A 24,565-nucleotide genomic window follows, 5' to 3' on the forward strand; every position below is an offset into this window, starting at 1 on the left:
TTGCTGTTTTGATGCCCGGTGAACAGGACAGATGTTTGCGGTGCAGGTCCACAGTCACAAGATGGTGATTACGTGAGGCTCCAGTGGAACATGTTGCTCGCTGAAGCAGCCACCCGCTGTTGTTTGGCGCTTCCGTCTCACCCAATCTTTTCCAGGCGGGGCTTCGATTTTTAGGTGTACCGTCAGCTGGTCTGCTCTTCCTGTTTTTCTTTTTTCCCCCCCAACTGCTACTCTGGGCTTCCAAATTTTCGAGTCATAGTCTATAGCTGATTGGATTAAATAGCAGCTGTGCTTTGGAATGTTTCACCATCTTCGTCAGTGGATCGGTAGCCCCAGTTGGCGTTATGGCAATTAAAGTTTCCCTCTTGTTGTCCACTACATGTTGCTTGAAGCCGATTGGGCGAATCGCTTTCCGCTCCCTAACATCTCCCCATCTTGGAAATCCAAATAAAAGCCTCTACCTACAAAGATGACGGTTTTATTGATTGATGATCAGCGATTTTGCTTGGCTATCATAATCATCCCTAATGGAATGAATGCTGCTTCTGTTTTTATGGCTCTCTATACAATCAGCTCTTAACTTATCCAATGTCAGGGGACGACTCAGAAATATCACATCTGAAGCCAAACTACTGGAGATGGGATGTCCAGTGGAATGACTTGTGGAAGTTGAACACGAGCGAATCCCTAGATGGCCGCTTCTTTGGCCTTGTCTCATCAATGTGACACGCCGGGAAAGACGGACCCACGCGTGCAGAGGACACGCATTACACACGCACACCGAAATATCTCCCATCAGCGCCCACACGTGCACTCGCGCTCGCCTTATCACAATGGCCGGGAAGTGGATGAGATGGCTTAATGGTCTGTGCATCCACAATGGGCGTTGTGGTGTGGATTTGGACCAGGGATGGAGTGGGAGGAAGGAAATGGAGATGAGTGGATCGTTGATGTAATGCAGGTGGAGGTCGTGCTGATGTTTTCAGGGCTGTTGGCTGCCAATGCCTTGCAATGTCCTTGCGCATTTGGAATTGCTTAATTAATCCAAAGATAATTTCGGATAATCACGGTCGGGTTTCCTGTGGTTAACGTACTTAACCAAATCTGAATGTGAATGGATGAATGGAGCAGCAAATGTGATGATGAACAATTGGATGTCTGTGTGGACGCTGAGGGGCGGGGGCGGGGTGCTTTTACTCTGGCGGCAAGATTTGACATTGAGGAACCGTGCTGTCACGTGATTGGACCGCTTGAACTAAAGGATAAAAAAAAAAAGAGAGATTTCCTTGTGAGTGAGAGATTTTTTACATTTATTTGACACAGCTTTTTGGGATGGCATTTACTTGAATCCGTGTGAGGAGGAATAAAGACGGAACGAGGGGAAAGGAAGGAAGGGGGGGATGAATCAGCCAGTGGGAGGAGGGCGAGTCAGAGACGACGAGAAAGAAGGGAAGGCTGAAGTGAATGAGCCATGCGGGGCTCGCTTTAGCAAACCAGCAAGCGAGGCACAAGCAGAGGGAGGAGAGACAGAAAGGGGGGGAAAGGGGGGGGGGGGGTGTTTCTGCTGTTGCGACCGCTTCGCCTGTCAGTCGGCTGTTGCCTCCCTCACGAGAAGGAGGCCATGCCGAGCGGGAAGCCAGCGGAGGGCGGCCGGTGAGCGCTGCTGCTGCTGCTGCGTGTTCTTTCACCGGCTCCATTGTGAGGAGGCCATGCGTGGCTGCATGTTGGTCGCAGATCTGCACACGCATGGATTGTAAAATGTGAGTCGAGGACTGCACGGATACGGTTTGATTTGCAGGCTTCTTGCACGTCATTGCGCTGGCATAGAGGCAGCAAATTAAGACGACACTGGTGTTTTCATGTCTGCCCGTTTTTCACACCATTTATTCTGTATCAGAGCATGCCCCTGTTGTTTGGCTCTCTACAGGAGGGATGCTGGAGGCTAATGTGGCTAACATTAGCATGACAGCAAAGCCCAGGGAGCTGGACCTCAGGTCTCCCGCTGCTTCTAGACAGGATTCTTCAGCCCAGTCCATGGCTTCAAGGAAGCCTCCAGCAAAGCCATCTGCTCTACCCCAGGGACCCCCACGTCCCTCCAGGTCAGAGCTGAAGGTCTACCGACCAACGACCGGATCTATTCCGATTCCGGTCTCGAATCCGTCGAAACTACGCAAGCAGCGATCACTGAGCAACTTGGCTGTGCTCACTGATGCTGAGAAAAAGCTGCACCTGTACCAGAGTCCCAGGTGGAACGATGACTCCGGCCAGCCTGGTCCCGGCACCAACAAAGGGCAGACAGCTCGACCCGCCAGTGGGAAAACATCCCTATCCAGAACACTTTCCAAATCAGAACAGTCCCTCTTCCAAGGCAAGCCAAAACCATTCAACTCTCAAGCCGTGACTTCAAATGCGGCGGGTAAGGCGAGCCGGATCCCGGCCCCTGGGAAACCTCGTGGACCTTATGCAGAGGTCAAACCCATTAGCAAGACCACTGAGACAAGCCAAAGTCCAGGACTAGATCTTGCTGAACATCCCGTTAAAGCTAACGGAGCTGGTGGTACAGGAGATACTGGCGCCACAAAAGCTGGCGAGAAGTCAAGATCGGCTCCCGTTTTCAGTGAGGAGAAGAAGGACAGTAAGGCGGTAGAAGGTCAAGACGATAAGGCCTTTTTGAAGGTGGACCCGGAGTTAGTGGTGACAGTTCTGGGGGATCTGGAGCAGCTGCTGTTCAGCCAAATGCTTGGTGAGTCGACTTTTCTGCATTGGCTAAATATGTCCGTAAATACTTTTATTGATCTCTGTTTGATTGTTTGTCTGCATTCCAAATTGGTCATTCGTGTGAGTGGGCGTTGTCAGTTGGTAAATAAAGAGTCGGCAGATCTCGCCACAGCGGGCTTCGTATTTAGCCTTGCACCAATCCCACTCCGCCCTCACGTCTGACCTCCAACCTCCTCTTTTATGTCCATTGCTCTCCAGGCTACACACAGATGGTCACCATCTCCACCCCCCCCTCCAGGCGACATTTAGGATGAAAGATAGTTAACGTACACATATGTTGCCAAGAGTGAATCATCATCATAAATGCCACATAAGACACACTGGGGCTATTTTTTTTGTCGAGTATTTTGTCACAGGAGGCGAAGACGCAAATTGTAATGTTGTGGACTCCTCTTTTAAAATATCCTGGTTTCCATTGGGACGGTGCGGCTAATTGGTTTCATATAGGAAGATGCATTACATTGGTTTCTCTGCTCTCCTCATCCCGCTTTTGCCTCTTACGAAATTGAAACTTCCTGTTCTGTATTCTATCAGGATAAATCTTAAGTTGAACTCAAAGCTTGTTAGCCTTGTCCTGTTTGCTTCTGGCATTGAAATGGGTTCCATCTTGTTTTGTGACAGCTAGCAGGACGCAACGTGACAATGTCCTTTCCAGATGAGCCTTTAGCGATGGGCAAAGATAATGTAGGACACCACTGAGGTCTGATTCCTCACTGAAAAGCTTAAAAGCATTAGTCGGCCAATTCAGGCCTGCCTCATCATGAGAAGATTAGGTTTTCCCTAATAAGCACAATAGGCTCATTCCACCAATGAGTGATTAAGAGATTTTTCTTAATTGGATATAGAGAATTACTGAAATTGATTGGTGGTCCGCGGCTTTGAACTTGGGAGCATGCAGCGACAAGTTGAAGATATCGAGTACATTCAGTGGAGTCGAATTGATTGGTTGATTCATTCCATTTGATAAATAGAATATATTTCATCACAGGACCTCAACTAGTTTCAAATGCTGCCGCTGGGTTGTCTAGGTTCAAAAGGATTTCAACCTCACATGTCTTCCTTTAATGACACCTTCGGGTCCCATCCAGCACGCTTAATGAGGTGTGTGTGTGTGTCCGTGTGCCTTTCTCAGCATGAGAGGATCTCATCTAAAATCCAGCAAGCACTCAGATTAGTCTTTGCATCAAGATAATGAAAAGATTCAGCTTCCATTGCACTAATCACAGATCTATGATCCTGGAAAAGGCCAACGAGTTAAAACCGTAGCGACATCTGTTTGGATGAGTCTTAGCAGATCGTGTCGATTGAACTTCAAGAGTGTCATTTTTACACGTGTCATTTCACTGTTGGCTGAGCCCATGGCGAACATAGTGACCACACAATGGCACGACACACACGTCCTCAAAGGTCACCCTGCATACCAACGCGCTTGTTAATTCACAATTGCGGGCGCCTTTGCGGCCGCCATTGTCTCTTCGCAATCCTGTCTGGAGAACAATGATTGCTTCAGAAGAGCTGTTTCGAAAAAGAGAGAGAAGAAATCTTTGGCCTCGTCATTTGTTTGACTCCCTTTCAACATTTCAGGCTTCAGTAACCAAACGACAAATAAACACCCCGGCGACGTCGCGAAGCATCCTTCTTTTCAAATTCACTCAACTCTGATGAGAGTTGATGTCGCCACTCGGACGGACGGACGGCAGAGCACATATTTGGATTTTCCAAGGGACTGCGTCACAATGGCGATCACACGTGTGTCATTGTGCAAATAATGGCTCCCTGTGGTTACGCGTGGGCGTCTTTGTGTGTGTTTTGCAATGTGTTGTGGTGGTTCTCTCAGGACGTTGGAGCCATTGCATTAGTGCTGTCTGCTTCCTGCCATCCTCCACCAAAATTATATTAGAGCACTTCTTGTTTTTGTCTCATCAGCTCTTGCACAACACGTATAGTATATACATCATGGAGATAAGTAGATGGGAGGGAAATTAGTCGGGCACCACGAAAGTTCGATATCATAACAAGTCCCTCTTATGTATTTTTGTACGTTTTGTTACCGGGCAGTCAACTGTATGTAGGCCACCTTGTGATATTGCTCTTCTGGTTTTGTTCTATTTGTGTATTTGCTTTATGATAGCTCTCAGATGAAAGCGTTCATTGGGATGGGATGCTTGGTGAGCATATTGTACCACACATATGCCAAATATGATATGATAATGTGCCCATTGTAGTCGAGAGTGGCAGGCCGGCACCTCTGGCACGTTTCTTTTAGTTTTGTGATTCATTAGTGGTTCGTGAAAATTAATCGATTAATCGGCAACAAGTCTATTATCAAATGAATTGACTTGTATTTTAACACTCAATCGTTTCGAGCCATCTTTTAATTGAAGATTGTTCTGATTTCAGGCTCTGAAAGGTAACAATTTTCAGATGTTTCTAGTCCTTGATGAAAGCAGACTGATCTATCTTTTGTGTTTAAATCCAAATCAGATATTTACAAACATCTGCTCTTACTTTGGAAAACGATGACCATCGTTTCTTCTTGTGATATTGCTTGACTGTTGTTTAAATCACTAAGTAATACAAAATAAACAAAAATAATTGCTTAATAAAATGTTGAACATGTTTTTTTAATATACTTAAGACAAAAAGATTTGTCTCATATTATTCGATTAATCGATAGAATAATCAATTCAAAATACCGTTTTTTTCCGTGTATAATGCGCCCCCATGTATAATACGCACCCTAAAAATGGCATGTTGATGCTGGAAAAAAGCCTGTACCCATGTATAATACGCACCCAATTTTTTTTTTTTTTTTTTTTTTTTAAGTCCCAATGATCGTCACACACGCAGGGAGGCAATGGGTCCCATTTTTATAGTCTTTGGTATGGTCTTAACTAGGCTGGATGTATTTTTTTTTTGTTGGCGTTGATTTCTCCGACTGCCCGTAAAGGCACCACCGCGATCAGATGAAAAGAGAGGAAAGTGACGTGCGGACATGTGAAAAAGGCGGCTCTGTATGGGAGAGACGTTGAAGAGGAATAAAAACACCCTTGGAAACCAAAACTTGCCCCTCGTCGTGACTCGGAGCCGCAACGAATGTTTCGGATTTGTGTAGGGTACATTGTGACAGCAAACGAGCAGGTGATCGAGCAAGCGTCTGATACGAGAGCATTGCGTTCGTATGGAGCGTGTTTGAAGTGAACAGCAGAGACGAAAGGAACATGGCAAAGTGTTGTGAAATAAAATATTACCTGTAATACGCATTTTGTTATTTGCTGATTGTATTAAACTATCACATTCATTGTCAGTCAAGAAGAGAAGAGGACTATTATCCCTTCTTTGACGAAATGACCAGAGCACAGTACAAACACACTATTGTCGGTCAGTCCTGTTGTTGGTTTTGTTGTACCATGATTTTCTTAAAAAAAAAAAAAAAAAAATAATTTTTAAAAAAAAAAATTAAAAAAAATTTGTACCCATGTATAATGCGCACCCCAGATTTTAGGACAATAAATTAGTTAAATTTTGCGCATTATACACGGAAAAAAACGGTATTCACTTTTAAACAATATCGTTCTTAAAGTTAAATACTACTGATTGATACTCAACAAATCTACTGGATGAATTCACTTTTCTGCCCCGGGTATTACTGATTTCTAAGCAGATATAGGACCGAGGGCCACTTGCATTTACTGACATGCCTCCGTTTGCATTTGGTCCAACATTCAGTGCCAGGTCTGGGCAAGTGGGATAAATGAAGGTCTTATCTCATCAAGCTTTTCATTTGGTGGTGTGAGTTCATGCCAAAGGATGCTTGGCATGTTGCTTTGTAATACGTATAGAAGCTCTTTGCGATAAAAGTACAGTCTGCATTGTTATGATATGAAATATCAATGGCAGATACATTTTTTTGGAGGCCAATGTAACTTTAGCCTTTAGGTCATGGTAGAATCAAACATAACTTTTTTTCTTTCTCGTCATCTAATATTACGTAATCAGCTGAATTTTCCCATCACATTTTCCTACGTGTGTTCAAGTTGTAATGGTTTTGTCACGGGGAGGTGGCTGACTCTTCACGTTGTGTACAAAAAGGCTCTATTATGCCATCATCACATGTGATCGGACAAAGTTTGGATTTGTGTCTGCATCCTGGTTGAACAGTGAAGCCTTGTGTGTGCATATTTATGTTTGTGTCTTGTGCGTGTTTGTCCACTCCGTCCGTCTAAATGCGCAGGAATGGCGGGCGGGCGACATGTTGTCATGCTTCCTGTTTTGAGAGATGGGATGTTAGAAGTGTGGGATCATGACGATGATGATGAAGACAGGGAATTCAAAAGGGGAAGAGGGAATGAGCAGTCATGTTAAGCAAGATCAACAATTAAAGTTAAACATAAAACAAAGATACAAAAAAAAAACAAGAGGCCAAGGCGGACAGGCACCTTAGCCACCTGGGGGCGGTAGAAGGAGGATTTATGCAAAGTGAAAGAAAGTTTATTTATTTATTTATTTAAGTATTTATTTATTTATTCATTTATTTATTTTTATTAAGTACAATATTATACGGGGTTATATTTTGTCATTCAACTACACGAGAACATTTTTTGAGGAAAGATGGAACGGATTAATAGCATTTCCAGTCATTTCAATGGGAAAAGATCATTTGAAGTTGAACTCCTCGCTGAACAAATTCAACTCATCTCATCTGTAACACTCAATTCAATCCAAATTCCTCCTTGCACAGGAGCAAATCGTAACATAAATGATATTTACAGTGAAGAAGTTTCACACATTTGTGTTTGTTTGATTCATGCACGTCACTTTAAAGCTCAATCACAGCAATCTATCATTTATCATGGCTGCGTAGCCTGAGGAGATTCGGGTGACATGTGCGCGTGCGTGCACATGAACCAGACTAGGAAGACAAAGGAAGAGAACAGAAAGAGAAAGCCCTAGTCCTCAAATCTCCATTCACATTGGAGCAAAACAGGTGCGCTCACTGGTGAGTGACTCAACAGAGTTCAGGAAAGAATGCAAGCACGACTGCACTAAAACTTTCGCAAGGCCAGAACCATTAGTGCACCTTTGGGGAGGTTCTATCTGACTAATGGACAGAAAGAGACAAGTGACCCAGGGGAGCAAAACAAGTACACAGCACTTTCTTAGCCATCCCATCTACTTTTAAAGAGTGCTTACTTCTTCTTGTCTTTGCATTTCCACTCGACCAAAATCGGAACTCTCTCGCAACAATGTCATTATTTAACATGTTGAGATTAATGATGATTATTCTATTATGAGGCCAATGGGATTTTTTTTTTTGGCCAACACAGATACAAGCGCTTAAAACAAGATGAGTGTGATTCATGCGCACCCCTGGGGAGCAGCCGGCTCTGACAAGGATATTTGCATTTGTAATCCAACCTCACCCCCCGCAGAACCGCATTCGAAATGCCCCAGCTGGGACCACCGGGGCCAGAGCAGATGCTGGCCAGGAAGCATTTTACAAACGTGCAGTCAGCATGAGCGTATCCAATCAATTTGATGCCAGTGTTAAACAAAGCCCCTGTTTAGGGTAATTAAAGATGTCCAATTAATGCTTACATCTGTGTGTGTTGGAGGGGGGGGGGGGGGTTCTTTGTTCGCTTTGTGCAAGATGAAATAATCCACGAAAGGTAGATCTTTTCCAATGTACTCAATGTAGCTTGTTAAATTCCTCAAGTATTTTTATATCACATCGTTTTTATGTGTGCTGGAAAACCCTTTTTTTGTGGTGATTCAATGTGAGGTGCTGTATAGGTCCCCAAAAACTATTTCTCAAGGGTTTTGTGGTTTGAGTTTTTTGTGTTTTTGGGGGGCACTTGTGAGACTTTTTTCCCCCCATAACAGTTTAGTGTTGTTGTTTTTTTATTATGACTATTTACTATGACTCTATTTTTCTTTTCTTTATATATTTTTTTCTATTCATGACTATTTCTTTTTATTATTTATTTTTATTTGATCTGTTATTTATTAGTTTGTAAGTTATTTCGGCATGTTCTCTGTGAGCATGGAGTGAGAGGCCCACGGTTGGAGCACATCATTTCCTCAATGAGCTGTCCATCCTCTTGCCTGCTCAATTGTCTGTGGCCACTTTTCCTTTGGGGGAATCAATCCTTGACCTGGAGTGTTGTGAGCCAAGTGTTCCTTTGCGTGTTGACGTGTGAGTGCGTGTGAGTCCTCACGCCACACGTGCATGTTTGCAGTGTTCTGTCTGCAGCTGCTGTTGCCATCAACACACTGTTTGCCTCCTCATCCAGCAGGCTTGCCCCCCCCCTTCATCTCCTCGCTCGCCATCTGGGGAGTCCGAGACTTTAGAAATATTTCTCATTTTGTAGTAAAACACATGGGAATGTCTCTGATGTAAATACATTCTCTTTTTCTGTGTTCCCGTTGCTTCTAGTTTGACTCGTCCTTTTGTGTCAGGTCAGCTGATTTGTTTAAGTGGGCTGAACGGACTGTCCACTATTTTACCATTACGTCAATTTTATTACCATCATCTGTCACACACTTGAATACACACTAGAAAGGCTTGATTAGCTTACTATGTGTGTGACTTGACACATATTCTTGGTTTTGCACGTCTTTGCAAAAATCAACTCGATTACATCAGAACACGGAAAGTCTAATTATTTTTCATTTTAGTTCTCTAGTGTGCGCTTTATATTGATGTTCTTTTTGAATCCAATAATGTCCGTCCATGATTTCATTCGTTTCAAAATTGCTGAAATTGCATATTTTAATTTATTTGATATTTAATTGTTCCTTCTTCTACTGGAAAGCGCCTGGGGAGGGTCTCAAGAGGCAAACACACACACACACACAATAAACAGCTGCTCATCATGAATCTTTGCAGCCCCAGCAGATTATGGAATAAAATGTCATCACGAACCCCAGTGAGAGGCTTTGGGTTTATTTTTCAATGGGCAAAGTGTCAGAGGTAAATGAAAGGACACATCTGCATTCGGAGTGGGATGTCTTTTGTTCAAAATAAGCAGTATAAAAAACAAAATCGGATGTTACCTAGTATGTTTAAAAAAAAAAAAAAAAAGCCTTTCCTGTCTAAAAATATCCTTTTGTGTTTGTTTGCGTGCACGGCTGCAGACCCGGAATCCCAGAGGAAGAAGACGGTGCAAAATGTTTTGGACCTGCGACAGAACCTAGAGGAAACCATGACGAGCTTGAGAGGGGTGCCGCTGAGCCACAGGTCAGACGCACGCAAACGCACGGAAATGAAGAGAAAAAAATGCCCACGACATCACTGAGCCTAGTGTGTGTGTCTGTGTGTGTCTGTCTTTCATCCTTGAGTGCATGCCTCACTTCCGTCCCGCTGTGTGCCCTTCAATGTCCCTACACGAAGACACGAAGAAGAGAAAATGGGCTGATGCTTCCGTGCTGGAATACATTTGATTCACTTTTCGTACCGGGCAGTGCTGTGATAACCTTGCGTCGCTTTGTTGGGCTATTAACTCACATTGTTGCCATAAATGTGCACTTGTATTTTAAAATTGGTCCTTAATTACAAATTGTGGTTTTGCCCTGTGAGGCAAATCTTAACTTTGATTGGTTCAAGAATCACTCCCACTGTAAGAATGACTTTTTTTTTTTATCATCAAATGCTAGTTCAAACACGGTCTTTCTCATTCTATAGCTGTTTGGCGGGGAGCGTGTGCTACGACAGTGATGACGCTGCTGCGTTTTCCATTTCCAGTCTCTCCAATCGCTCCTCGCCACTGTCATGGCGCCACGGTCAAGCAAGTCCACGCCTGCAGGCTGGCGACGCCCCATCTACGGTCAACAACCAATCGGACCTTGCCCTCCGGATCAGCCACGCCTCCCGCATTCACCTCATCGAAGATCTGGACGACACGGATCCGTCCCTGCTGAAAGGAGATTACCTGAGCGACAGTGACCTCGGGGGGAAAAGCCCCAATGAGGATGACGACGACGTGGATATTGATGATCTGGGCAATGGGTAAGTTGCATTATATTATTGACAAAGGTCTGGATTGGCATTTTTTTTCCTGTGAGCTTTTAAATGCGAAAAGTTTGAACATCTTCACACAAGTGCTGACTGTGTGAAGCCTTTGTGAGATCGTGCAACTTAAATCCCACAGCATGGCCGTGTACTGACATTTCCACGGTAACCACAAAAATGCATCCCTGAGTCATTGAGTTGCGACACAATCCATGTCCCTGCTTTTATAGGACTGAGGTTAAGCAGACATCAGCCCTGACGCCATAGTTGTAACTTCATCGCTAAAATTGTAAAAAACACCCTAAAAGGCCCAAAAAAGCTGAAAGCTAAGTTCATCACCGTCAATTATGTCCGCTAGGGGGCAGTGTTACCTTTCTTTTTTTTTTTCCTCTCTCCTTGGCCATGCTGTCAATTTAAAGCAGCTTCATCCTGGATTATTCTGCTTCATCTCATGTTTTATTCCACACACTCATCCATAATACATAAAGTGGTCATACAGAGGTCACTCACAACCAATGAATATTCCTTTCCAGACTGTATATTATGCTTCACGTTCTTTCTGTCCTTTGTTATGAATTGAGTTATGAATTATCTGGCCTCCTCAAAGGTAAATTGAAATTTGAGTCAGTATGTCTCAGAGTGACTCATCTGACACGCTGAACTCTTGGTTTGTTTAGGGTGACTGTACCATGACCCGTCTTGCACTCTCTTAGTCAGGGAGCCCTCAAGTCGCTTCTCCATTTCCTGTGCGGGGGCCTCTGCCTGTCTGCTGCTGAGTTCCACACATCTGGAACTAGAACCCTCCCTTATCTCCCCGGCCGCTCCGACACATCATTTCTGACAGATACAGGGAGGTCATGTGTGTTTGCGTCAAGTTAATATGCAACGCGAAGGAGGCGTGGTCCGTTGTCAAGTCGGCCTGGAAATTTGTTGACATGCGAGGAACTCTGACGTGTGTATAATGCGCCATAAATCATAGATTGCGAAAGTGGGTCTCGTCATGTCTGGAGCGGATGTGGTGCTCGACGTGGATTCTTTTCTAGATTAAAACCAGTTTACATTTGCAGTAGAGGAGCAACTCTGAGACAAAGTTGAGCAAAATACGCAAACACACACACAAGGCGCGACTGCGTGTGCGTGCCGCTTGTTTTCCGCCCCGCTGGACGCAGACGATTTAGTTTCGGCTTGGTTGGGTTTTCACCCTCAGCCATCATCTCCCATGAGTGAACTCAGGGTTTCCATGGTTACCCTGCGAAACAAGCCCTCCCTCCCTCCCTACATCATCCTCGTGAATTATGAATGCATGCATGCGGCGCACGACGTACATATATGTGCGTAAATGTCACTCAAGCTTCCTCCCTGTATTGTTTTGTGTGTGTTGTCTTTGTGTAAAAGTAGAAGTGGACTCTTTCTGCTTTTATTTTTAACAGTGCAGGGAAGTGAAAGAGACCATCGGCTTTTGTAGTGTGGGTGTGCAGTTTTTGAAAAGAAAGCAACCTTACTTTCAAGTCTTCAATCCTTTTTTTTTAGCCTCATTTCTTGCCTTTGCTTTGCTGACAATGATGGCAGTCAATCACCTGTAATTGGTTGGAACTCAGTAGATTTTCTTATTTACCTGTTTAAAAAATCGATACTATATCACCATCTGCTGGAGAATTTAGAGCTTATCCCTCTCTTATGCATGCACGCACACACACACACACACACACACACACACACACACACACACACACACACACACACACACACACACAGGGATTCCCTCCTGTTGTGAACAAGATCCATGTGCTATGAGTCACACTCCTGGCCCCTTCTCCCCCCCCCCCCCCCCCTCCTCCCCAACTCAGCACTCTGCCCCACCCTACACACACACACAGACTATGAGTGATGATCATATATCTATAAAATGCTGTGAGTGAAAGGGAGAAACCCAAAGGTTCTCAGGAAACAGTTTGTGGTTTTTGGCGTTTGGGAATGTTGACAGCACGCGTGTTGCGCTTGTCAGTGCCGACGTGCCCTTTTCATGCCGGCCTTGATGACTTCATGCACTTCTTCTTGATGTCCGTCTGCTCAGTGTGGCGTGTAATCAATGACTTGCACTGTCAAGAAACATAGCAGCACCTTTGCGTGTTTTTCTTTTTTTCTCCGGTCATAGCACAGCACCTGTGGCAACTTCTCAAAACATTTTAGGAGCTTTGCCCGTTTCCTTCATGATTATGTTTGCGTTATCTCTTTTCGTCCGTGTCGGCACGCACGCGCATGAATTCACATACGCACGCTTGACATCGGCGGTCAAGTTGTCTGCAGTCAGTTGTTTCAGGAATGCTTGGATAACACTCCTGTCTGGTCTCTCCTCGGATTTGTTTAGTTTGGAAACCTGCTGTTTTGATTTTGGAAAATGCTGTGCTGTAGAACAAAAAGCACATGTTGCATTATGCAGGATGTGACTGCAGTTCATTTTTACATTGCAGGTCCAAGTGGCATATTCCAACTTAATCACAATTGTGTTTTTTTTGTTGTTTTTCCCCAATTGCTCTTGAGTTACTCTATGAGCATCAACACTGGGTGATAACAACATGGTACAACTTAAAGAGGAAATCACAAAAGATGGGCAAATGAAGCTTCAAGATGATTCATGAACCCGTTGTTGTGTTTACTTCGACCTCTAGCTGGCACTCTCTGAAAGCCCACCGACTTGCCATTTCTTAAAACCCTCACTGCCATCTAGAGGAGCCAAAGAATACAACAACTGGTTCATGAAGCTTCATTTTCCCATCACTAGAAATCGCCCCAAAAGTTTTCTTTCCGTGCAGCCCAACTCATCGAAACTGTTGTGGAATATGAATCAAATGGGTAAAATCCAAATGGCACAATGCCTGACACTCCCAGGCTTTCTATGGCAATGCTTAAAACAGAATAAGAGAAACGAGGCACTTTGTGTGTGTGTGTGGAGGACGCCCACATAGTTAAGAGGGATGCGTTACCATGTCAACAATATGAATGAGCAGTGGAAACAAATAGAGGCGACTCAGCGGTTCAAAGGTCACGACTTTTGTCCCCCATGACCAATTTCATCACATTTCCTTCCAGGAAAGAAGTGAATCTGACTTTTCCGGTAGGTGTTATGATGATAGTATTAAGCAAGGGTAAAGATGAAAGTTGCTGGGGAGAAAAAGCCACCCGGAGAGCAACAACCAATGAGAAACTTGATGCTATCGCAACACCCTTCAAAAACATGAAAAAAAATTCGCTGAGTTGACAACTGGATCCGTTAGTGGAAGATTATGGCTTTTCTTTCAGAAGCAATTTTGCTAATCAATGGCTTCATTGAAACTACTAGTCATTGTATTCAAGTATCCAACTGATAATCCAATAAACAAATATTCAGATAAGAAATATATTTGTGTTTTGTTATGAAGCCATTTTCATCTTGTTCTTTCATGGTTTATTGGAAATCTGTTCACTTTCTTCTCTCGGATAAGCAACAGCCAAATATATCAAATAAAATTTAAAATATTCTTCTCTCGGTAAGCAAGCGTGAAATATATAAAATAAAATTAAAATAAAATAATCTCTGAACAGACACCATGATTTTTTTTATTCGGCTCATTCCTCAGAAGATTGGTTCTCGCAGTAAAAAAAATAAATAAAAATCGACCCCCCCCCCCACACACACACAGTTATTTATGCCCTGCTTCGACTTCCCCACTCCATAAGTACATGCTTATCTTCTCCATAGGGGGTAAATGAAACTGCACGCTTGAAGATGAGCTTTGGCGCTTTGGATGTAAAACTCCTCAAATCCCGACACACGCACGCACACACACCTCATTGAGACTTGCAACTTTGAACAAAAGAGTGTGACGGGGGCTTGTAACGCGCATAACAATCCACGGTGCCCCCCTGCCACTCCACACACTGTTATTCTCTGGAGTTGTTTCGACATTATCCACGCACATTGGCCTCCTGCCATTCTCCCTTCCTGTCCGTCCCCCTCTTAACGCCATCACTTCATCTTAATCCCACTCTTGCACCCCCGTGAGTGCTTCTTCATTTTGTTTCCAAAAAGACGAACCTGTTGAGTCGCATTCATTCTCAGACTTGTCATTTATCAAAGTCGAAAACTTGATTCAAGGCAGTCACATCCTTGCATTTTATATTAGCAGGCGTTGGTGTTAAAAAACCGTTGGTGGTCGTGTCACGAAGGATCTTCCTTCCACTTAACCTCAATTAACTTCTCAATCAAGCCTAAACGTCTGGCTGTGATTCAGTTTGATCAAGTGCTGCCTTATAAAGGGATTAATTTCTTTTTAGAGGCAAAGAAGAGTTGAATTATTTAATCCTTCCATTTTCTATATCCTGATTAAGGTCACAACTTGCGGGTAAATTGTTCAACCGTGTCCTTAAAGATAGAAAAGTACTGACTCTGAGTACTAAGTACAAAAGTAAGCAGTAAAGTTTTTATTTTCAATACCCATTTTCTTTAAAAAAAAAAAAATTCTCTGCATGCATCCTTTTTTTTTAAATCAATTTATATAATGCCCAGAATTAAAAAAAATCATGTTTTTTTTTTAATAACAGCTAGTTACTATTGGCTTGTTCCATTCACTTTACCAACACTGAATAACAATGAAATGCTGAATTAGCTAATGAGAGTCATTGAAAAAAAATCTGCCTTTCTCACATCAAACCAAAGTTTGACTAAAAAGTAAGGAATCGTCATTGTAGCCGATAATAAAACACATTTCTTCAACATGGCCATGGATGAGGAATTTCTTGTCTCTGTTGCATCTAATGCTCTCTTGGTTCTGTTTCTCCATGTCGCTGCATGTTCCTAAGATTTTAATCAGTCAATCAATCACTCCAGACTTACTTGTTGTTGTTTAAGTTATTTACGACTTGCTTGGGACAAGGCATTTTGTTATTGTCCTGTTTTCTTTTATATTTTACTGATATCTTTTTCTGGTTTTAAGCTCGAAATAAAATTGATCAATCAATCAATCAGTCAAAAAATGCAGTTGACTTTCCATCTCTATTTCAATCTGTTATCAAACATAAGGCGTAAAACCTCTGTCGCTGACACGACGCTGTTGTCCTCCAGCTGTATTTATATTTTTGGCGTTTACCGTGAGCTCATTTGTTTATCCAGACGTATCCCGTGATGCGCCCCTCTCAAATTTGAGGAAGCTGAAACGATTTCACCGTTTCACTCGAGTCACATCGCCGTTTTAGCTAACACAATGAGTGCTGTTACCATAGCAACACTTGTTTATATGTGGACTGTGTGTGTTCCTGGTCTGATAAGAGGGAGAAGAGTTTTCCCAGGTCTCTTCCCGCTTTCATCAGTGGAGGAGTGACAGGTTCCCAGAGGCAGTTAAATGACCCTGCATGTGCACTATCATTACAAAGTCGCATCACCACCTAATTATACAACACAGATCCACCCCCGGCCGGCCGGTGTGCTCTCACCGACTCAAAAAGGTGGTCAGGGGGTGAAAGAGGGAAGGAGAGAGGGAGGGAGGGAGGGAGGCCAACAAACAAGGAGGCAGACATGTCTGGACGTGAGTCAGCGCTCAAAGTAAAAGTTGGCCAGACAGACTCGCTCGCCGACTCTTCCAGAAACTCGGATGAGGCTTGACATAAATAAAGCCCCTTTCCCAATGAGATTGGGAATTTCAATGAGTTGACTGCGTGTGGCCACAGGAGCGGTTCTTTGGATTCGGAACACCAAGCAACAGTCGTGGTGGCGCTTGTGCACAACACGGGCGAGTCAGAGTGCCAGAAAGTCAGTCGGTCACACAATTGTAGAGTAGCCACGGGTTTTACGGTTACTTTAAAACACAGATGTCAAACTTCCGCTATCCTGAAGGTTTTTGATGTTCCCCTCATCCAACACCTGATTCAAGTGTTCGTGATCCTTATCCTGCAATGTTGATGATTGGAAATTTGAATCGCCAGATGCGCATGGTCTTTTGCACACACACGCATACAAAATTCATTTCCTGGTTGCGAGCTAGCTACACCCCACCTAGCCGCCATATCACCGCTACCATATCAATACAGATTACATTATTATATTGTATATTACAGTAATCCCTCGTTTATCGCGGATAATTGGTTCCAAAAACCACCCGCGATAAGTGGAATCCGCGAAGTACGGTCACCAACAAGAAGTACTGGGCAGGCTAACGAGTTAGCGGAAAGATGCTAATTCGCGATCGTGCTAACACGCGAAAACAGACTTCTAAAGGAATGTAAACGAACATTTGGAGCAATACTACATTGTCCTAAAGGTTAGACACGTTTCCTCAATTTAGAAGTTTAATTTTGACTTTTAAATGTTTTTTTAATTTGGAAAAAAAATCCACGATGTAGTGAAGCCGCGATAAACGAAACGCAAAGTCGTGAGGGATCACTGTATATGTATGCAACAATATTCAACCACTTCATATTTATAATTTCATACATAGCTTTTGGATGACATCATCTAGCGTGCCAAACTACTCTGACAAGTAGAATTTTTCCCCAAAGTTACTCAAGCCAACGTAAGAAGGTAAATCACCTCTGCCCAGCGAGTGGCGCATGGCACGGGTGGGCTGTAGCCTAAACAACTCTTTGTTGATTCCGTATTTCAAAAGGCTATTAATGATCCCCTCTGTGGCTTTCCTCCAATCTCTTTATTTCTCTCACTTGTCTCATTGCATTTGGTGTCAGTGATCTCCATCACCTCCCCCCAGCCTCCCTCCATTGAACAGGCACAGCTATTCACTGGGGTCCACTCAGTGCTTCAAGTGTTTAAACGCCACTGGGTGTCGTGGGGGGGGTTATGTGGTTTCAGGGAGGGGGCGACTGGATACACGATACCCGCGCAAGTCTCCAATCGCTAATACAATAGAAACTCTCCTGGCACTCATGAACTCCCACGTGCTTCATTATATTCAGAATATTTACGTCACCTTGCATTTGCTGTTTTCTCATCGCGGCTGTTCTTTCCCTCGCGAACAGTTTCGGCTAGCTTGCAGGGTTCCGTTATAGCTCCTTTCGTGGGCAACTTGAAATTAAAATACACGACGCCATTAACGCTGCCTAATTTTAGAGAAGCCAACAAGTCTGCAGTTTGTGTGTTAATGACTGGACATAAAGAGCTCTGCAGCTCGTTCCCAGAATTTACAGACCCTGTAAGGTTCATTGCAAGGGCTTACTAATGAGTTACACCATTAAAACAAAGAGATAAAAAGAAGCACAATGGGGCTAGAAGAGGATTTGCTTTTCAAAAGGTTGAAAGACTGTTCCTTTAGTAATCATCAACTTTTGCCTGATGGGAAAAAGACGTTTTTTACTACACTTCGATGTGTTACACTCATCAGTTCCTTTTATAGACTAATGGTGCATTTACACAACAAGCAAAAACAATCAACTGGGAAATAAGACGTGGTTTCAAAGTTGTTGTTTTGATGTCAATAACTTTGATCCCTTTTATCGTAAAAAATCAAACCTTGTGGCAAAAAGATGCGTGTGACGATAACACTTTTGGATATAGCTCTGCTCCAAACGGATGTTTATTTCCTATTCAATTAGCCCGTCTCGCGAGGTTGCTGTGAATTGAGTGCGTATTGATTACAGTCTGGCGCCTGTAAAAGTGTTGTGACACGTCGCTTTGGAGGATGTGATACCTGCTCGGCTTTTCTCCCACGGCGGGCGGCAGTGCGCGCGCGTCCAAGCCTTGGTGCGCGTTTTGGCTGCAGGCACAGCTGCTCGCGAGCAACTAGAAGGCAGAAGAATTCGGGGTGTTGCCTTCATCCTCCCCTTTTCGCTGTCCCTCCCTCACCGTCAGTGCGAGAGAGAGAGACGAAGAGTGGGATCACAGCAGGAGTGGGTGGGTGTGTGGGTCAGTCAGTTAACGCTGCCGGCTCCCACGGGCGGACGGGACCGACCGAACGCACCGCGCTGGTTTTCTCTCCTCTTATCTGACACTTTTTTTTTCTTTTTGGGACATGCCCGAGAGGAACAAAGCAGCTTCGAAAGGTGGACTGTTGTAAAATGAGCGGCCGCGTGTTGAACGGCAAAATGCTGCAGCTCCCGGCTCCGCAGCGCCGAGGGAGGACAATGCACTTTCTGTCAAGGTAGTGAGTGAGTGCACTTTCATCGCCGCTCATACGGACTCTTTTGCCTTATTTTTGCGTTTGATGCCGCGTTGAAAGGCAGATTTCTAATCTTGTCATCACATCAGTGCAAGTCGATGAACCTGTCCGCTCGTGCGTAAATGCGCTTTCCATTGTCCGCAAATGTGGACATCTTAATCATGTTAAATCTTAGACTATTAGAAATGCCGTGCACAGTATAAAAGGGTGCTGTTGCAGAAAATCAAATGAGTGTACAATATTCTGACAATGATTGATTTTGCAATTGTGCACGCTGCTTATTGCATTGTTTTAACGAAGTGCGCCGATGACGGGCGCTTGAATTGAGCAGCAGGCGTGAGTGGGCGTGTTGCTATCGATCCCCTGCAGAACCCGATCGCATTCAGCTCCAACGCCTGACCTATATTCTGAAGCGACGGCGCGCTGTGCCGCCGCCGCCTCCTCCGCGCCATCTCCGTGCCCAGTGCCCACGCTGCGCCACGCTGCGCTGCGCACCGGTTCGCACTATGATGGGCGGGCCAAGGAAGCCTTTGATAACTGAGGATGTGCACAAAATGTTTTTATTGTTGTGCTTGTAGCTCCGTGGGCAGCAGTGTCGCAGTGGTTTGTTAGTACGTCTGCCTAACACTTGTGAGGTTTGATGTTTGAATCTTAGCCTTTGTGTGACAATCATCACAGAATCTTAAATGATGTGAATGCACGCACGTTTGTCAAATCATGTGAATGTATAAATTGATCATCATTGTATACAATTGAACCTAACTTAATTGTGTTTGCTCAATGTGATCAAAAATCAGGGCTGTTTGTGTTATATGGAGCATTTGGTGAAAGTATTGATTTTTTTTTTAATGTAGTTTGGAAATACCAAAAATCTGCAATAATCCTGAGGTTAAAATCAAATCACTGCAGTAGTACGCTCTTTGTTTCTTCTTAATGCATCTGCCAATATTGAGTACCAAGCCGATACACAAATCGAGTTAGAAATCAACAAATTAAATCAAGTCAGAAGTCATGGAAAATGGGGACAACCAAATATTTAAGTAGTGTTCCAGTTATGTTCAAAAAATAAAACGACTCGATTATCTGCCAACATGAAAACTCCATTTGGCATAAATCAGGAAGTTCTGCCTTAGTAGGCCACATAAAATGATGCGGCTGGCTGCAAATCGGTGTCTCGCGTTTGACACCGACGAGATGGTGATTGTTGATTGTGTGGCTGGCCAACTGACCTCCGGCATCCATTAACCCTTTGTGTAATCTTGTTGCAGTGAAGATCCGTCCATTCATTGGATCATTAGAAACACACACACACACACAAAAAGCTTCAAACAGTTTCACTATCTTCAAATTGCACATTTTCAAGTGCCACAGGGGGCCTAATGGGGTGTTTTTGTTCAACGTGCATTTCTAAACAGACCGTGGTTACACACATTTTTAATCAAACATTACAACAGTGATTGTGAGCAACCCATTTCCAAGCAACACATAGATTTGAGTAATATGATTAGCTGGAGTGAAGAGTAAATCCAACATCAACTTTGTCCCACTGTGTGTCTGCTCAGCGTGACTCGGCCCCATGATAACCGCAGATTGGAAAGAGTGTGACATCACTCATTGACACTCAAGTCCCATAAATCTTTGTAATGGCATTCCATTTCAAATCTAGACCGAGAGGGTATGATGTGGTCCAGGTGTGTGTCAGAAGATGATGTCATTCATTTGCGTGTGTGAGTCACAGGTTAAACTGAAGGCTGGATCAGCTCAGGAATTTCACCATGCATTTTCAGCAACTATTTATTTGCAGTTACAATGTCGTCATTCAAGCTGATAGCGGATGGTTGGTATTGTTAGCATTGCTGCGATCATACATTTCTTTGACAACTGTGGCATCACAAAGACTCTGTTGTGCTGATGGTGGGCTTAAGGGGAGATTGCGTTGTTTTGAAAACAGACTTTGCTGAGTTGGTTGGAAAAGTCAAAAGGGTCAACGTGACGATGTCCGCTTGTCCACAAAAACGCACGACCCAAGACTTCATGAAAAACATTCATTCAAATGTGCAGCTTAGAAATATTAGTATCGGAGCATATGTATAGTATCGGAGCATATGTACAGTATCGACACTTACACATGTATGTATAGTATTGGCACTGATGCATTTCATTTACCTCTAAATGCTCCTGCAAGTCCTTCCCAGAAGATCAAATATTTGTGTGGTCTGCAAAAGAAACAAATTGAACAAATTTCAATCTATCCAAATTGCACAACAGAAACAGTATGGGTCCCAAGATTAACCCCTGTGGATCACCACAGATGATGTTTAACCACTCAAACCTATGATTACCCATCTTAAATCACGATGATTACAATATTAAAGCTTTATGAGGTCATCACATCCACAAAGAATTACGCAGCAATTGCTGAAGAATCACAATTTGAACCGACAGCCTCTCTTCAAGTTTGCTGTGATTCCTACCAAAGCAAAAACGGGATCTTCTCCTGAATGTAGACGATTGTGAAAGAAATGCCAGAAGGTAAATAATCATAACAACACAACTCATCCTTAAACATGCCCCAAAAAAATCTGATTCTAGCTGCTTAGCAAGTAATTGAACAAGGTTACATTGGCAACTTAGTCATTAGTGAGAGTGAAACAACAGATGCTTTTTATTGTACACAGGAGCCCATGTTCACAAACAGAGCTCATATCTTCCTGAGGTGGTGCCTCCTGTGGTGAGGGGGACTAACATCAAACAATGCTGCACCACGCACGGTTCGCCGCACGTGAAGGAAAAAGGTGCACGTGGAAAACTCAATAACACCTCGAAAATCAACTCAAGCTGCCACTTTTGTCCCGTTTCCTTATATTGACACGCGTGGTATTTCCTTCTGCTGATACTTTGGTATATGTATGTGCTTGCATATGTTGGAGGATTAGGGAGTGGGAGCCCAGAATACACACACTGGAATGTCAAGTGTGTGTTTTGAGCAGCCCCACGGCAAGGAATGCTGTAACATCTTGAAGCGCCATGAGTATTATGTGTGTGTTATGGGTGACAGCAGGTGAAGGGTGCATGCTCTTGATGGGAGCGCCCTCCAGGCATGTCGCTCACCTCTCCATATGTTGTCATCGAATGCGAACACAACGGGGCTGTCTTGAGCTTGAGGTGCGGTCGCTGTATGGTGGCACTTTACAAGAAGTTTGGCAGATTGAAAAACAATTCTTCGAGAGGCTTGAGGCTCTTTATTTCCACTCTCAAACTAAATATACAACAAAAACTACTTTGCTTTAAAATCCATTCAGCCTCATGCTAACATCCAGTGTATGGAAAATGCCCTTTACATGCTAGTGGTTAGCATCGGAAGGCATGATTTTCGAAACAATGGATATTTGGACACAAATGGTGAAGCATCATATGTAGACAGTTAATATAACAATATTCACCATCTGATATAATAGAGTGCTATTTTTTATTTCAAAAGGTTAAAAAAATCTTTGTTGGGTTTGAGATACTGGAACAGATTAATGGCATTTTTATTCATTTCAATAGAGAAAGATGATTTGGGCTATGCATACTCTTATTTCATGGTAAGACTGCATATGCCTTTAATATTCTCCGTATATTTGAGCACAACTCATCAAAATGAGAAAGTTCATGTCCTGACATCAACGGGCCTTTGTTACTTATTGTTTTTGCTCGAATGTTTGGACAACCTTTGTCAGGTGCTTAGTGGTGTTCTAGTCTGGTCTCTTTGTGGAGCTTTAGTCGATTAAAAAAAGAAAAGCGCACGATTGAGAATTTGGCACATTGTGCTATTGCTCTTTATTCTTTCCTTTTCATTCCATCCACGGCGCAAAGCTGACATAACACAAGCTTGAATACCAGTTGAGTTGTCCTAATCCTCCAGATTAGCACGTTAGCTGTTGTCATCATAACACTTCCATTGATATAACTGCTAACATTATGTTTCCCGCTGAAGTTCTGACCAAACAGTCAGCGGCTGACAATCTTAATCGGGCGACACCCGAGTTTTCTTTCTTTCTTTCCTGTATTGTTTTGATCCAACCGTTTGTGTTTGTCCCTCCACGAAGCTGCTTCAAGCTAGCAAGAAACGTGCTACATTTCAAAGCGGTACCTCCCTTCTCGTTTATGTGCTCCCCCCCGGTTCCTTCCCTTTCAAACCAAAACATCCTTCTACGCTGTTAATTCACACAGCCGTTAAGTCAGCTGACGTTCCTGGAGGGAGGCCAGAGGTAATTCTAGCCAAGGATCCAAGCCTGGGCCTCCAAACGCCGGGGTTCCCCTTTGTTGAACTCCTCCTCGAATCTTTCAACTTAGTGGGTGCTTCACGCGAAACCCCAGACGGAACGACTTAAGGAAACCATTTGAAAGGACATTCCACCTTGTCTCGGGAGTGCTGTCCCTCTTGTGCTTCCGCTCACGATAGATTTTGGGAAGAAAAATCCCTACATTGGATGTCAAGGCTGACTAAGCCACATCAGAGGTCACCAGCACCCAATTTCTTCTGCTCTTTTGTCAAGCCATTTTGTTACACTTTCTACTTTGAGGTGGTAAAGATAATCCCTAAATGTCTTAATGCCTTAATTTATGTAGAGTAGGTTCAAAGATATTAAAGCTCTAAGCTGAAAGAAACTGGCAGCTTCAAGCTTTAAAACTCGCCTGAAGTCAGAAGATGAAGTTCCATGCAGGTCCATATTGGGGCTCACAATAGATCAAGTTGACCCAGTTGGGTGTCAGCTTGATCGCCCGCGGAATGATTCCAAAACGTTCCTTATATGATGCTTGGGCCCTCCACTGTTTTTTTGTCTTGCTTCATTTCATTAGTAGTCAACTTTTTGGCTGCAATGTCCTGGACAAACTTCATCTGGGAGCGTCTACATGGCTCCGTATTGCGCAATCAAAGCCAAAAGGTTATTTTAAGAGCATCAATCAAAATAGCTTTTTTTTTTTTTCAACAAAATATGTGAACTTTTCACTGATTATAGTGCTTTGATTATATATTTCAGTAAAATGTTTTCCCTACACTCATAAGGAAAATGTACAGATCAAAATTCCTTAAAGGAGAAACCAGACAAGTCATTCACTCCACGGAGGGGACAATGTCCCATATCACATTTGTACTTGAGACCCCTCCGGGTCATTGCTGTCAGGGTCGCACCCATCAAAGGCCCAAGAGGATTTCTCCTCCTTGATTGCCACTTCACGCCACCGACGTCTTATTTCTTCCTCTTTAGGTTTCCTTCACACACACATGTCAATGCCTTCTGCCAAGGCTATTGGCCAATTCCTCTTCTGTTGGCAGATGGAATTAGCAGTAATTAAAGTCATTCACTCACTAATCCCTTTTAATGCCCCCAAAGTGTGTGCATGTGTGTCGCTCCTTATGGTCACATTGTCTTCTGAAACAAACTACTCTAATGCTGACAGGGACATTTGGGAATAGGCTACTGTTTTAATTGTCTTGTGACTTCCTATAAGTCTTTTACAATATAGCTCGTCTGAGAATGAGACGTAGCGTAAAAAAATAAAAGCCATTTTAATGAGCGATTTGTGGCTTGGTAAGTGCCGCCACGCGGCCATCATTTAATAATAATTTATTAGCCTGGTGTTGCTT

At 43.5% G+C, this 24,565-nt stretch overlaps 1 protein-coding gene across 3 annotated transcripts in view; it reads left to right on the forward strand.

Moving 5' to 3' along the window:
• The window catches only part of LOC119135820 (neuron navigator 1-like), a 51,925-nt gene that overhangs the window by 7,891 nt on the left and 19,469 nt on the right, over positions 1-24,565 (forward strand). For 2 of the 3 annotated variants that reach the window (XM_037273769.1, XM_037273778.1), the window contains exons 5-7: positions 1,928-2,743; positions 9,916-10,018; positions 10,463-10,786. In XM_037273769.1, coding sequence (XP_037129664.1) covers positions 1,928-2,743; positions 9,916-10,018; positions 10,463-10,786 — 1,243 coding nt within the window. The remainder of the gene's footprint in view (positions 1-1,927; positions 2,744-9,915; positions 10,019-10,462; positions 10,787-24,565) is intronic. The other variant, XM_037273786.1, reaches the window with a different exon arrangement.

The sequence above is a fragment of the Syngnathus acus genome, chromosome 2 (assembly GCF_901709675.1).
Source record: "Syngnathus acus chromosome 2, fSynAcu1.2, whole genome shotgun sequence".
In the NCBI taxonomy this organism is placed as follows: Eukaryota; Metazoa; Chordata; class Actinopteri; order Syngnathiformes; family Syngnathidae; genus Syngnathus; species Syngnathus acus.